At 41.0% G+C, this 15,870-nt stretch overlaps 1 protein-coding gene and 1 long non-coding RNA gene across 2 annotated transcripts in view; one reads left to right on the plus strand and one right to left on the minus strand.

Moving 5' to 3' along the window:
- The window catches only part of fxyd6 (FXYD domain containing ion transport regulator 6), an 11,919-nt gene extending 1,234 nt beyond the window's left edge, over positions 1-10,685 (plus strand). Inside the window, exons 2-8 of the mRNA XM_030067344.1 lie at positions 6,952-7,005; positions 7,550-7,573; positions 7,943-7,978; positions 8,107-8,181; positions 8,427-8,463; positions 8,575-8,624; positions 9,333-10,685. Of these exons, the coding sequence (XP_029923204.1) occupies positions 6,957-7,005; positions 7,550-7,573; positions 7,943-7,978; positions 8,107-8,181; positions 8,427-8,463; positions 8,575-8,624; positions 9,333-9,370 (309 nt within the window). The 5' untranslated portion in view covers positions 6,952-6,956 and the 3' untranslated portion in view covers positions 9,371-10,685. The remainder of the gene's footprint in view (positions 1-6,951; positions 7,006-7,549; positions 7,574-7,942; positions 7,979-8,106; positions 8,182-8,426; positions 8,464-8,574; positions 8,625-9,332) is intronic.
- LOC115370357 (uncharacterized) overlaps positions 1-15,259 on the minus strand; it is a 17,354-nt gene extending 2,095 nt beyond the window's left edge. The window contains exons 1-2 of the long non-coding RNA XR_003929239.1: positions 15,247-15,259; positions 7,408-7,418 (exon numbers count right to left, since the gene is read on the minus strand). This is a non-coding gene — a long non-coding RNA (uncharacterized LOC115370357). The remainder of the gene's footprint in view (positions 1-7,407; positions 7,419-15,246) is intronic.
- Positions 15,260-15,870: the final 611 nt, after the last annotated feature.

Genomic DNA, 15,870 nt, shown 5'->3' on the forward strand with positions numbered 1-15,870 from the left:
GTCATTGTGTGCTCACGGTATCAGCCCATCATCTTAACCCATTTCCCGGTAGGCGCCAGAATTTGGTACCCTAAATAGGCGGATACAGTTACCATGGAGATCATTGGATACTATGGAAAGACGCACATTGTTGTCATGGTGATATATTATCATTCTTATAGAGGAGACATGGAGTCAAGGTCTTTTTTTTTTTTAAATAAATGTTGTGACTTGTGCAATGACCTATTTAGCTGTCCTACATTTTCGTTGGTGTCGAAAATTGGAAAATCTTATTGTAATTAACACTTGGACAGAGATTTTTTTTTTATTAGTAGTAGTATTTAGCTTGTTTTAATAGTAAGATGCACACACACACACAGAATCAGAGCAAGCAGCATCGCACGTGACAGAAAGATAGTGATCAGTGTCAGCCTGACAGTGAAATGTAAGTATAACAGGGCATTCCAGGGAAAACAGCCTCTTGCTCACACAATAACTTTTCACATGCAACCTAATCCCTTATGATGGTGCCAGTTTGGCATCCCGAGATACAAACACGGGTGTAGAGGAGTGAGGAGGATGGGGTGTGGCTTCGTGCAAAAACACATCAAACCTGAAGGCACACAGACAGTCAGTGTAGCTTGTTTTTGTTTCACGATCTTGTCTGCATGTCCATGTTCATAATTCATCAGTCAGCTGTTCGGTCAGACGCTGAGCTACAAAGCCACGCTGCTTTTCTAGATGTTTATCTTATGCAAAAGTGGTTGGTGGTAATGCTTTTAAGCTTGTCTGAAACTAATGCAGCGAGGCACATTTGGCAAATTATTTGATGTCAGACCAGAGCAGTTTCATGCCTCTTGCCTTTGCCTAATTCGCGTTACTACTCCCGTCACCTCTGACTCATTTATTGTCTCTTTGATCACCCTCCTGTTTCTTGCTCTTCCTTAATACTGTGTCTTTTATACCGAAAATGCAACTGTCTCACAGCTGCCTGCCCTTCCCCTGCCCTCTCTTGTCAGACAGTGTCTCCCCTCTGCATGCCCTTCCCATGCCCTCTCCTGGCTGACAATGTCTCCTCCTGCCTGGTCTCCCCCTGTTATCTCTATACAGACTAGGGGTGGTTAATCTGTGTGATTTCACGATTCGATTCGATTATGATTATTGAGGCCCCGATTCGATTAACAACCGATTTTCGATTATTAGCGATTCTCGATTACCGCGCTCCTTCTCGTCTGTGTCTTTCCTCTGCTGTCTCGCGGTGTTTGTCTAACCTCTCGCGAGGGGATCGAGCGCAAATCGCTGATCGGCTTGGTGAAGCGCGAAGAACAGTGTCACCAAATAATCGATTCTTAAAAATTTAATAATCGATTCATAATCATCCACAACATAATCGTGATTAATCGATCATCGATTTTTTTCACCACCCCTAATACAGACATGGTCTCCCCGCCTGACCTTTCCTTGTCCTCTGCATACACACACAGTCTCCCTGCCTGCCCTTTCCTTGTCCTCCTCATACAGACACGGTCTCCCTGCCTAACCTTTTGTTGGGATTTCTCGACAGATAAAGTAGAGTCTGGCTTTTCCAAGCATCTGGAACTTGATATTGCCAAAGAACCTCAAACAAACAGCACAGATAAGGTTGGTTAGGAAGAGGCATAAAGACAAGCGCTCAGGTGCCATGTATCAGTTCCTAGGGAGTGCAAGGTTGGCAGTGGATCTTGATAAACTGGGCAGTGTCACGCTGCCAACACCCGCGAGGATTCTCATGGGATAAACGTGACACTACTTGGCTAACTGCTACACGAAAAACGCTCTACCCCAACACTCAGACTCAGATTACATTCTAACAGAGGTCCTATTTTTTTTTTTTTTTTTTGCTTCTGCCTCATTACACCACTCCACCTGTTGTCTCATTCAAGTGTAAAAATATGGTTGATCAGATATGATTTATCAGAAGTACACAATCAGGATAGACAGCCCACAGCAGCAGACGGTGAACTTGATAACAGTAGCAGTTTGAGATCCAGAAATATGAGATGAGATCATAGAAACTGAATGGATAGAACCGGTGTGGGCTTCTCTGGGCCCTCAGTTCACAGAAAATCAAAGTATTTCCAGGTGGTTCATCTTGCCAAGGCCATTCACTGGCGTCACCACATCGGCAGAGGAGTTTGCAATTTCCATCATGACAAAGCAGGGCCCTGGCCATTCTCAGATCTGTCACAGTGTGTGCAGGTCACAGCAACAACGAAGGCGGAACTTAAAGTCAATGCACGAAATTAAGTGAAATTATTGCCATGCTGCTGAAGTTGGCTAAAAAATAGTGGAAGTTAATTCATAGCCTATCTTAGGCTAACTAGTTAATTAGATGTGCGCTAAGTTAATTGTAATTAGCTGCATTGTTGGAAACAGTATTATTTAATAATGCTACCAAGTAAGGCTCAACTCCTCCCAAGACCACTGAATCAAAATCAAGAGCCACAAAGTTATTTTTGCAATTCTTTTATTTGTTTTCATGTGAAAATAAAACATGTCTCCCTTAGTTGTATATAAGTTCTCCTCCTCTGTGACGGCGTGACATCAGTGAACACTACAGCTGTTGCCTTGGAAAGGTGATTCATCCAGAAATACTCTGATTTGCTGTGAACCAAAGACCCACGTGGGTTCTACCCATTCAGTTTCCATGGATGAGGTACATTTCCACTGAAGATGAATGGCAGTGTCTCAGCTCCTCCTGCTGTCTGGTGTTGATGGCCGGTGTGTTGATGTCCTACTTGTTCAATCTTCTCCTCATCCTGTCTTTTATCTACTAACTAGACTGTGTGCACCAGTTCAGTCATGATAATTATTCCAAGAAAGAAAAGTGCACTAATTGTTATTATGAATCACTGCAGACATATTTGTCTGAAAGTGTATTTTGTCATACAAAGGTCCGCCTGTTTTATTTGTCCTTGAAAACGGGGCAAGCATTCTGTGTGAATGGATGTGCAGTATTTTCAGTCTGACTAATTGCTTGGCCTCTGACTACACAGTCTTTGTTTTTTCCAGAACAAGTGGAGGTCATCCAAGGTGCCACTTAACCCCCAGACACTCACTGTCATATCTTCTCCATTAACCAGTTTGCTAGGCCTAAGACTTGCAACAGGGCCTCAGACTCTGTTTATTACACCTCCCTCCACCCACCATCTAACCCACTTTCCTTCTATCATTACATCACTCCATCGCGCTCTCTATATTTAACTCACCAGATTTTCAACATTTGATGACAAGATGAGAAAGGGGGGGGGGGGGGGGGGGGGGGGGGGGGGTAAAAGAATAGGAGAAAAAAGAGTCTATGGTATTTACTGCAGGGTTAAGGGTCACCCTTGAGAGTGACTGTTTATGAGCTAGAGTAGAATTTATATATGCGCATGTGAAATGAGGTGACTGACTTGGACGCCAAGCAAGGACATGTACAATGCGGTGTCTATCAAAACACACACACAAAAAAAACCCTGTCTCAGCTATGCCTTTCATTTTGTGAAAACCGTCACAGTTAATTGCAGCAGTGTCAAACAGGCAATCACAGTGAATTAGTCAGGCAAAATGTTGGCCTGAAGCTTTTGCGAGTAGTACAAATTCTAGTGTATAGTGTGTGAAAACAGGTTATCAAACTTGATGGTGTTACTGTACTGAACCTTCCATCAAAGACAAATTACAGTGTGAGTAGAGCTGAGTAAAGATTCCTCCTCTTCAGCACAGGTAATTGTGGATGATGTCACATAGTAAGACAGAAGTGAATTTATTTTACCCCATTTGCAGATTTTTTTTCTCATTTTAAGACAAAAAATAAAGATTATAAGACTAAATATTAGGTGAAATAATTAGTTGAGGTGGGTATTTTTCGCCTTCGCCTGACTGGTTTGTGTGACAAGTTGAGCATGTATCAGTGATTATTTAATCTGTCTGAAGTAAGCGCATGATGTGAAGTACAGTTTGGGGCCAGGCATCAATCATCACCTCCCAAGGAGAAGATAGATGTCTCTTTCAGGTTGTGAGGATGGTGGCAGTCATGCCGCCAATATTTTCATTTCTCATCTTTCGTCTCTGTTGTCAGACTTAACTAGGCTGTAAAAACGTCACCTTGAATGTACTGTGAGGGTTAAGAAGACCTTGAGGATACACTTCAAAAGCATCTTGCTTGACTCTGAAGACATGACTGAAATGAAAATCCACCCTAAACCAGTATTTATATATTTTATTATCGTTTGTCATTCAGCCTATGTATCTGTACATGAAAAAAAAAGCAGCTTGATTTTTTGACAATAGGAGACTGGCATATGTGCAATTAAAAGGATGTGTTGTTTACATAGATACAGTGTGTGCCAAATAACAGCTCATTTTGTGTATAAGATTTTAATACTCACATATGCTTTTTATATAGTACCTCATTCACTAATGTCCTTGAAAACCAACAATAAATCAAAATTATATGATTGCATTTGGTTTGTGAACATAGGACATGATGTTTAATGTGCACCATTATAGTATTCTGAATGATAAGTGGATACATGCTCGTCACCCCACTACCCAGCATGATTGCTTCCTAATGTGGGTTTATTTTCTAATTAAATGTGAGCACAGCTAGGACATGAAGTTCATGTGGGTCTTAAAGATCAAACAAATGTTCTGTGTACCTGCAGTACCAGCCTCCTACTCACTGTCAGCGTAGAAGCCCCAGGAAGAGTCTCTTGTCTCTACATTACAGGTTATGGTAAACATCTTAACGCAAATAAAGGTTTTTGACTGACAAGGAAAACAATTGCACACCCAAACCCACTCAGTGCAAGTGCATCAGTGCAAATCATATTTAATAAAATACAAAGAATAACAGAACACTGTTCATGCAATAAAGCGCAGTTCATTCAACTAAATATGCATGTATCTGCTCAGGGTTACGGGAATAATGTGGATTCTGTTTTTGGGCAGATTTTCCTTTGGGGATGCTGGATGCGCTATGCCATTAGCCTAATGGATGCCATTTGGCCTTCTGCTACTCAGTTGCCATCTTGTGTCACATTATCTCAGCGATGTCCTGGTTACCAGCATGTTGCTTAGGTCTGTACGAGGGCTCAGAAGTCAAATATATGCAGCATTAACAAAAACAGCCTGCAACTGGACTGGAATGCGAGATACCCCTGCCTATGACTCCAGCATACCCTGTCCAAGAGTGCATTGTGTCCTATAGCTCTGATAGAGTCAGAGATAGACAATGAGCCCAATGGTTTGGATAGATGGACAAAAATAGACATACAGTACTAAGTGATCTCATCAGTCATGAAAAATCAGATTAAGGTGGACAGGCAGACAGATAATAGATAATCGTCCCGGGTATTTGTGTCATGATAAATTGCAGTAATCTATAGATGTAACTGAACAGAACTTAAAATTCTGTACAACCTACAGCATAACACCTTGGTAGACCAGTGAAAATACAGATATGATAAATTGGTTGACAAAGTGACACAAAAAATTTAATTCAATATTCACTTTGCTATTTATTAAAACAAAAATAGCACAGTGCACTCGCTAAACACAGTGCACTACAACGTAGATGTCATGATATATCTCATGAAAATAAAGTGCATAAATGACACATACCAATACAAGGGGACGGAGAATGGATACAGTGTTGCAAGAGATGATATCGCCATACTCAGCTTCAAAATTTCCCCCTTCACAGATTTAGTAGAAAGCCAGGCAACACTTTCAAACTCAAGATAAGAGTGAGACAAAAACAGTGTGGTAAAAAGCACTTGGATCCCACAAGGGACTTGATGCTGAAGCTTTCATGGTCTGTGTAGCCAAGGGTTTTTTCAGTGTTGAAGTTTGGCACGCTTCATCTTAAGCCCTGCCCTCAGGGCTCTGTTAATGTCCAGCCAGGGCATTTCACTGTCTCACCACAGGGCCTGCCCATAGTAACTCCGGCCAGACCGATTCATCCATTAGAGCCAATACCAATGACCATTACTCTCATTACTCCCTGTTAGCTTGTTTGATGGTGCCTAAAGCTTGATGTATAAAACATTGCACTTTGTTTGCACAGGAGAATTTGATGGGTAATTAGTCTGCGCATAGTCACTGATTTATGACTTATTGTTGCCACTGGGTCTGCATTCATAAAATCAGAAGTGGCCTGGCTATTGTTTTATAACATCAGTTGGAGAAAGTGGTAAATCACCTGACCTTTCAGTTCTGACTCTGTGGGAGCTTTAAAAGAAAAAGTGAAGACACACTTGAGAGAAGTGTAGACATTTATTCATTGTACTTGCAGTGTAAAAAGGGCCTGTCAGTAAAGAGATGTCACTGAATAGAAGAGGGAGAGAAAATGCTTGCCTTAAATCAAGTAAAGTGGTTTTAAATGATTTTTTCAAAGGTAATGGGAGTTCTGATTTCTTTTATAACTGAAACTATTAGTCTGTGTGTGTGTGTGTGTGTGTGTGTGTGTGTGTGTGTGTGTGTGCGCGCGCGCGCATAACACTTGTAGAAATAGGCCAAGGTTATGTAGTGTCCGTGGGGATGCAGGAACAATCTCTGTCAGGAAAAGAGAACATGTATGCAGGCTCTCAACATGGAGAGTTACGTAAGGAGAAGACTTTATCCTCAGGCTTTGTACAACAGTTCACCACCAGGGGATTGCATGGAGCCAAGGTTGTCATGTGATGCACCTGTCAACAGCCAGTGTGTGCATTTGTGGGTGCATGTGTGTATGGGGTTTGTGTGTATGTGTGTTTGTTAATAGTCACACTCAAAACTGTGCACGGCCCAAATTGAAGTGGCATGTATTTGTTGGACTACTGTAGCTTACTAATACAGATCTCTCTCGCTCTATTTCTCTCTTTCTCTCTTTCTTTCTTTCTTTCTTTCTTTCTTTCTTTCTTTCTTTCTCTCTCTCTCATCCTCCCTCATTCTAACTCTCTATTTCAACAGTTGCCATGGAAACTATTTTGCTGTTCCTCTCCTCACTCCTGGTTTGCGTGGCTGGTAAGTGCCCCCCTACTCACTAAACACACACACACACACACACACACACACATACACACACCAATAGCCCATAAGGAGGCATTATATGGACAGGTAGTGACGTTATACAAACGCGCATAAACATCAATTACTGCCTTTAGGGCTTAGTGTGTAGGATTGCCATAGTGACTAGGTTGAGTGCATGAGGTCTGTTTATATTATTAAATGTAGCACACACACACACACACACACACACACATGGACACACACACACACAGATACACTCCCCTGAAACAGAGGGTGTGGCGCAGTGCAATGAAGCTTTGTTTTATTGATGAGATTGTTACAAGTTAATTGACACTTGGACAAGTTAACCGACAGTGGAGCTGATGTTAGGAAAACAAAAACACTATGGGAGACTACACTATATGTGTCTGCATTTGTGTATGTGTCTGTACATAGATAGATAGATAGATAGATAGATAGATTTGATTAGATGGACAAGTGTATGATGATTTTTCTCTCTTGCTCTTGTACCTGATATCTCTTCCTCCCTGTCTCTCAGCTGTGGCAGACACCAGTACACAGGGTGAGTATTCTTGATGTAACCCATAATGGGGTCATATCTCAGTCTTAGTAGCAAAATAGATTGGTCTATTGGTTTTTCAATCAAATCAGAGTGGATTCCATTATTATGACACACACTGCAGTTTGTATGGATTAAAACTAGAGGCTGTCACATGTTGTAACTGTATCTTGACTATAAAGCAATTTCATGTAGAGTGAGACCCATACTGGAAAGATGAGAGGTGTGTTTAGAAGGGAAAAAAGACAGGACACACCCTGTACCTTTATGTACACATAAAATATGGAAAATACAAATAATAATAGCAGAATCTTCAACTTCAGTATCAAGTCCACTCGCTCTCACTGCATGCTTTCTACCATGTATTGACAGATGGCAAGGAGAAAACTGAAGATCCATTTGTCTATGGTAAGTAAAAATCAGTGCATTTGATGCTATATTATTGGTGCATTGTTCAGACACAGAGAACCCATTGCAATGAATGGCTCACTGGTGATAAATTCTCTATCTCTCCTCTGTGTCTTATCAACTCTAAGACTATGAGAGCCTGAGGATTGGAGGACTGGCATTTGCTGTTGTGCTATTCACACTGGGAATTCTTCTCATCCTAAGTAAGTTAACCTCTGTCTGTGCGTGTGATTGTGTATCATTTTACAATGTGTACATCCATGCAATGTAATCGGATGTTACTATCAAATTAAAAATGATTAATCACCTAATGAAGAGTCATTATTTAATTTCCAGGGTATGTTATTACACTATTTTATGTGCTTAGCCGTTTCACCTTAAGCTGATAAAGATAATACATCTAATCAGTAGACATCTCGTCAGTACTAATGATTCCTTGTGTTTCGAGGTCGGCGATGCCGCTGCAGTATCAACCAGAAGCCCAGGTATGTCAGCATCCCTCTGTGATGGGCAGATGGCGAGGTTGTGTAAGGGCGTTTTTTTGTGTCACAGTATATTATTTGGTCACCATGACAACCTGTGGATTCTCCCTCCAGGTCCCCCGGAGACGAGGAGGCACAAGAGGAGAACCTGATTGTCTCCAAGGGTAAGATGCACATATAAATTCTCCTGAGCTCTCAGTCAGCTTCCTCTTACCTCTGGCTCACCCCATCATACATCTTGAGTTTCCCATAGGAGTGCCCACAGTGTGTGTGTGTGTGTGTGTGTGTGTGTGTGTGTGTGTTTGTGGAAACTGTAGTGGTGGGGCTCTTACTGCATGCGATTGTGTGATTTGGTGAGGTTTCCAGTCAACTGCAACCTTCCCCGTCTCTTGGCACCCCAATAAACCAACAAGAATTGAAATATGAAAAACTCAACAGCCATGACTCTACTAGGCATAATCCACAGCCCTTGATGAAAAAAAACAAAACAAAACAAAAAAAAAACTCATTTTGGGTGGACTGATACCAATGAAACTCTTTGCCAGTGAGGGCTGTGGATTATGCGAATACCCTTGTCATTATTCAGGGGATGAGCTGTTGCTGTTGCGTTTTTCACATGTTAATTTGTGAGGATTTGCGCTCTATAAACAAATACCCATCCAGCCCCATTGTACTGCGGTGCCAAGAGACAGGGAAGGTCATAGCAGAGAGGAAACTGCCAAATCACACAGAAACTATCTGGATGGATTGATTCCACAAGGGAAAAGTGGGAAAATATTGCCTTTTTGTATTTTGGGTGAACTGTTCCTTTAATGTTTTATATATCTGAAGAACTGACTTGAATTGAATCACCTGTCCTTGACTTCTTTCAGCTGCAGCGGCTGCCAAAGAGACTCCAGCGGAGAACTGAGGCAATTCCTCCAGAGATGACTGCCCACTGAAATTATGATGAATTTTTAGTTGATATTAAACCACTACCGCCATGAAGATGATTATGGTGATTGATTGGCTATATGACAGCGTAAGAGTCGGGTTCTATGTTTGGAGGAGGTGTAATATGTACATAAACCTTGTGCCCCGACAATAAATCTCTAGCCTGTTGTTCCGTGCTCCGTTGTGACCGTTCCAGTCGTCTGTTCATGTGCCTTTCTGTGACAGTCTGTCTCTCTCCAGTTCGTTGTCTTAGCCAGTAGCACCGTGTACACAAGAATCTCCATGAAGACCAGTTCCCTGGAAGAACTTTCAATGTTGTGTGGTCCGCTGTGCTTTGTATTGTACTTCTATTGCCTTTAGATTTTAGCATTTGTCATTCGGTTGATTTGTTTGTCAGTTGTCCCTGATAATATTTTTCACATTTGGATAATGATGTATTTACCTGTGAATATTAGTATAGATAGATCTCACATAAAGAATATTGCTAAGTATCCTGCATTTAGGTCTACGTCTGAATGGTTGCCTCTGTGTGTGTGTGTGTGTGTGTGCATATTGCAGGTGTGTACATGCATTTGCAGTGTGTATGCCCTTTACTGTATGTGTGTGAATGTGTGTACAATGCGTGTGCATGTGTTTGTTTACATGTAACTTTTATGGGCCTTATATAAGACAATCTCAACTGCCACAGTCCACTGACCGAGCACAGGAATGGTTCACAGGTAACCGTGTGTAAGCTGCCCCACCACCGTACTTTACTAACCTTCTTCGGGGGAGGTCTTGCATCAGCTGTCTCACTGCCTTGTTGTCCCCACCTCCATTCCTCTGCTTTCTTACTGACTCCACTGAGCTTGATTTTCCCATACTCACTCACTAGTGCTACAAATCTGTCTCTTTCTTTTTAATGATTTTTTTTTTAAAGTAGCATATTGCATATTCAGTCTTTCAGCCATTGTTGTGCAGTTGCTTTGAATGACTGCAGGTGCAGTTAACTTAAGAGTGTGTGTGTGCGCATGTGTGTGTGTTGAGTACGAGAGAGAGACAGAGAGATTAAAACTCTTTATGTGCCAGACTACATTAATAGTAGCCAAATATAAACCAAATCATAGAGAGAGAATAGATGAACAGTCTATGTTGTGAGTCAGGGGTCCACTGATGTGGATTGTAATTCTGACTGTCAATGTTTTAAAGATCTGTACCAGTGAATGCTATGTTCATTCAACGCATGAGGCTTTGTTATTTTGCAAGAGTTTGTGCTTTTGGCATAAGAAATAAAAGTATGTCTGACCACACAATACCACATGTGTATTGCATTGATTCATATGAATACCAGTAGCTTGTGGTGAAAATCTTGTGGCACTGTGCTCTAGAAGTGTCCTCTTGAGGGCATTTGGAAGGGACCTTCTAAAGCCACATAAAATTAACTGGTTGATTTCACATTCAGTGTCAGTCAAGGCTGCAAGCTGCTTGGGGCTATGAGTCTATGTCGGAAAAATGGATTCCTCATCACAACAGCCAATAATATGCTCACTTTTCCTTAAGGAGCTCAAAGGTTACTATCACTAGTTTTTATTGCTATCAGAGTCCAAACTTCACGAGGTCATGAATATATAATTGATGAGCCTGTAGGTGGGGCTGAAATATGGCTGTGGGAGTGGATGTGTGTGTGTGTGTGTGTGTGTGTGTGTGTGTGTGTGTGTGTGTGTGCGTGTGTGTAGGTGTGTGAGTGTGTGTGAAAGAGAGAGGGTGGATCAGTGGGATAGGAGTTTGGTCTAGTCTACACCTGTGTCTGACGCAGACAGGGCCACCGCCCCCCACCACACACACACACACAAATACACACTCACCTGAAAGGACCTATTACATAGTCTCTGGCAGCTCAGGTGAGTTCAGTTTGATTTCCTAAACCAACATTAAATATGCAGTTTTGTGCCCCGATGAGACATGTTAGCAGTTTTTAATATTCAAGAATGAATTAGCCATTTAAATAAAGGCCTTTAAACTCTTTTTTTTTTTTAAAGAAGAGATGCCTTGGAGGTTTTTGTTGCATGTTTTATTAAAACTGCAGGTTAATCATGATAATCAGTCCATTGTTTGCGCTTCAGATACTTCACTATTAATTTGAACTCTAGCTGGGCGATTGTAAGAATTCTTTTTAATGCAATTTTAAAACATCTTAGAGGAGTGAAATGTCACTTGCTATGCTTTCTGTTTTTATTGCTGTTTAAAGAAATTATTGCCATTCTGATGATGAAAAGCTCAAGTTTTCATAATGCATTTACTCACTATTTAACAAGGCAAAATGCACTACTGTGCATGCACTAAAGTGGTTTAAGAGAGCATGTTTAGAAAACAGGCAGCACACTGTTGTCAACATTAGTTTAGTTGTCTAAAAGTGGTAAGGCATTGTAGTTCTGGGAAAGTATGGTCATATTTGCCAACTAATTCCATATGAGGCTGGGATCATCTCAGCTACTCTTGCCTAATCTAACCTACCTTATATTGGGCTGTAGAAGGTTCAACATTAATGAATATTGAAGTTGTAATTTATTAATGAGTGACTGTTTGTTTCAATCCGGTGTGCCGACATGCTCAGTGGTGCATTGAAAAGGGTTCAGAGATATAATGGATGAGAGCACATAAGTCCTCAGCTCACCCAGACCCACCACAACAAAATGGAGACAGGAAATTTTTAGTCTGTTAATCCATGTTGGTTAATGATTATAGGTCGGAAGATTTAAATCAAAATGTCGGCTCCTGCATGTGTGTGTGTGTGTGTGTGTGTGTGTGCATGTGTGTGTGTGTGTGTGTGTGCATGTGTGTGTGTGTGTGTGTGTGTGTGTGTGTGTGTGTGTGTGTGCGTGCGTGCGTGCGTGTGTGTGTGTGTGCATGCGTTCATGTGTGTGTGTGTGTGTGTGTGTGTGTGTGTGTGTGTGTGTGAAGGGGAGTACAGGGTGAGGAAAAGAGGATCGATATTGCCATTAGCCTCTTAAAGTTCTCATTGAAGATCAAGGCAATCAGTTTGTTATTAAGACAGCAGAAGGGAAGCCAATGAAGCAATTTGCCAGGACAGACAGAGTTTCCAAGCTTTTCAGCTACCTCTCGAAACTGAATGAGCCAATTCAACTAAGTGTCCAACTTTATTAAAATAGAGAGATTACTGAAACCAAATCCACACAAATCCTTTGCCCAGCAAATAATGATTTTCAAATTCCAGGCCTGGTACTGAATGCTTCTCCTATCATGCCACCATTGTAAACAGGAAAAACCAGCCCAAAAAAAATGTGTCTTGAAAACATTTTGAAACTAAATGCAGCAGACTTGAAATGGAGCAACAGCTATCAGCTGCTGTGATCACAGAGCTCTTGTTTAATTTTTTTTATTCTTTTCCTTCCAGTTTTCTCATCTGAACACACACACAACGGCAACATGTCTTCTCCTGGAGGTGAGTTATGCTGCATCTCAGTTCCAATCTGCAAAGAGGAGAATCCAAAAGCCACTTTAAATTGAGATGATTTAAATGGACACTGGCATATCCTGGCATATTCTGACTGTGAGTCAGAATCATTAATGACAGCATAGTGGTGGCAGAAATGCACAAATCCAACCCAAAACTTAGGTAAAACTAGCATTATCATAATGGAAATATACTCTAGAAGAAAACATGGAAAGTACCAGTAACCATTATGATAAATGGTTCATGGTTCCACCATGGAAATTATGATCAATGGTTATAGAGCCATTCTGAGACCAGATTGGGTTTTTCTCCACCAAGTGCATGTTTTGCTGCTGTTGTCGTTGTTGTTGTTTTGAGGTGTTTTTCTGTGTGTGTGTGTGTGTGTGTGTGTGTGTGTGAAGAGCTGAGGGGAGGAGGAGTTTTGTAGTTTGGCTGAACTAGTGAGAGAGGGAACAGAGTGATCATCTACATGTGCACATGCTGATGGGTTGAGTGGATCATTTTTATTTATTCAACTATTTTTAAAAAACATCGCAGACATATCTTAGGGCCACCAAGACACTGTAAATATAAAAGGAGACGAGGCGTTCCGGCAACATCTTTGAAACATCGCTAGGCAGCAGAGCCCTATTTCTTTGAATGATGAATTGCTTATATCTAATATTCTGGCGCATTGTCATTTGTTTTTCATATTCAGGGACACTGACAGATTGTATACAACATCAAGTCATTTTTTTTTTCTGAATGTCATTAGTGCCACAGGAAAGCAATCTCTTTCACTCACTGCTTCATGTGTTTTCCACAAGCTCAGGAATTAGGAACACTGAGACTTTGTGCTCTGCAGCAGCCCTTGTTGTTGCCATGGTAACTGTAAACAAACATGTCAAGCTGTCAAGCACATAGTTGAGCTATAGCTAGATATATAGATCTAAATATATGGTTTTAAAAATGCACACATTTACATTTTCACCTGTGTCAGCTCTGTGAGGTCAAGCAGACTAGCAGTAATTTTGCTTGGCATGTCTGATCCGCTTTGATGTTGTCTATTTAGCTGCTGCCCCCAATTTGTAAGATCAGTCTTAGATATCAAAGTTGTGGGGCTACACAAAATTTGAAAAAGTTTGATTGGCAGCTAGTGTGTCTTACATTGATGTGCCGCTTCAGTGTTTCAAATTTTCCCATTGCAAACTGACAGAGAGCCTATTCTCCTTTAATTATCACAGTATCTCTGTTCTGGTTTTTGTCCTTGCACTCGGCTGCATTTGCACCTGAACACCAGCTGCTCATTTTAACCACTGGAGGGCGATCTGCACCAAAACTACATGCCAGTAAACAACTCAAACAAAACACCTGTGTTATTGTGGAGTTACTCTTTAATTCGAGGTTGACTGATTAGCTGTTTGACTGAAGTAATTTAGGCAGGCCCGCCAGGCAACCATGCACAGCAACATGTGGACTAATATAGATCATGTAGCGTGTCCTCTGCTGGCTGGACAAAGGGCAAAAACCATGGGGAGTCATGGATCCTGGCAGTGCTGGCTCAGCCCACTCACATTTTCAGCATTCTGCCACTGCCTTTCATGTTCACCAAATCTAGATATCCACTACAGCTACTATGGAAAATATCCACTCTGTATTCATGTACCCATGTGGAGGGAGGAAAGCAAAAAGAATTTTCCCTGTTGGGACTGAAAACATATTATGTAATCATTTTGTATGAATACAGTGTTGTCATAATATCTGAATTGCCTTGTAGTTGTAAATGTGATTGCCAACCTGTTACCGTTTTCCCAAACCTCCCTGAAATAGCATGCAGCCTGGGTGAAACATGTCTTTAGGGAATGGGCCAACACTGATTATGACCTACTTATTTTCACAGATTTGGACTGTGAATCATTAAGTCAGTCTTCAAAAGGTAGTACAGGCCAAAACCAAAACCCTTAACATATCTAGAAACTGGGTGGCTGCATGTGTGTGTGTCCGTGGAGCAATAGCTGTTCAAATAGACCTATATAATGAATGAATGAATGAATTTTTATTTTGAACATATCTAAAAGAAAAAAAAGAAATATGTACATACATACATACATACATACATACATACATACATACATGTGTAAAACAAAACAAAACAAAAATGATAATACAAGCAAAAATGAACTCATCATAAACACAAGTTCGAAACAGGAGTGAGAAGAAGTATGCACACACACATATATATATATATATATATATGTGTGTGTGTGTGTGTGTGTGTGTGTGTGTGTATATATATATATATATGTGTGTGTGTGTGTGTGTGTGTGTGTGTGTGTGTGTGTGTGTGTGTGTGTGTGTGTGTGTACTACGTATTTATCCATATCGCTATATATGCTACATAGATATCCATATCAATAAACATGTTTACCACATCCATTAAATTATATAATCATTGGTCTATACTACATAATTACCCCTATCCGCCGTATCCCCTACCTAATAGTAGCTCAGTGGACAGAACACAAGAAGAAAGATAGAAAATAGTATAGCAGGGGCAGAGGCTATGACAACATATGACAACACAGAAAGTAGAGTAGATGCCACCTTTCTTAATTTGTCACATCTCAGCCATGAAAGTCTCCATGACACTGTGGCCCAAATGTCATGATTTTTTAACATCTTAAACAGAAAAAAAAAATTGCTGTTCTCTCTTGTAAACAAAGACAAAAATGAAGAAAAAACATTCCTGAACATACCTGGGTGTGTTGCTGCTGGCCTGAGGCTGCAGGAGGCGTGTTTCTCTGCAGGACGATGTCACCTTTAAAAACTGTTTTCAAGTTGTTCACAAGGGGATCTAAGGGTTTCTAATGAGTTTCTACTTGTCTGCCTCCCCTGTGTCTCCCCAGGTCCTACTCCTGACCCTGATGCAGACTTTGTATATGGTAATTGATCACCACTTAGAATGTTGGGAGTACTTGCAGAAAGGACGAGAAAGCAGAAAGTGCACATAAATGGAAACTGAGTGTCTGTGGAAATAAAAAGAG

This window comes from Myripristis murdjan, chromosome 13 (assembly GCF_902150065.1).
Source record: "Myripristis murdjan chromosome 13, fMyrMur1.1, whole genome shotgun sequence".
In the NCBI taxonomy this organism is placed as follows: Eukaryota; Metazoa; Chordata; class Actinopteri; order Holocentriformes; family Holocentridae; genus Myripristis; species Myripristis murdjan.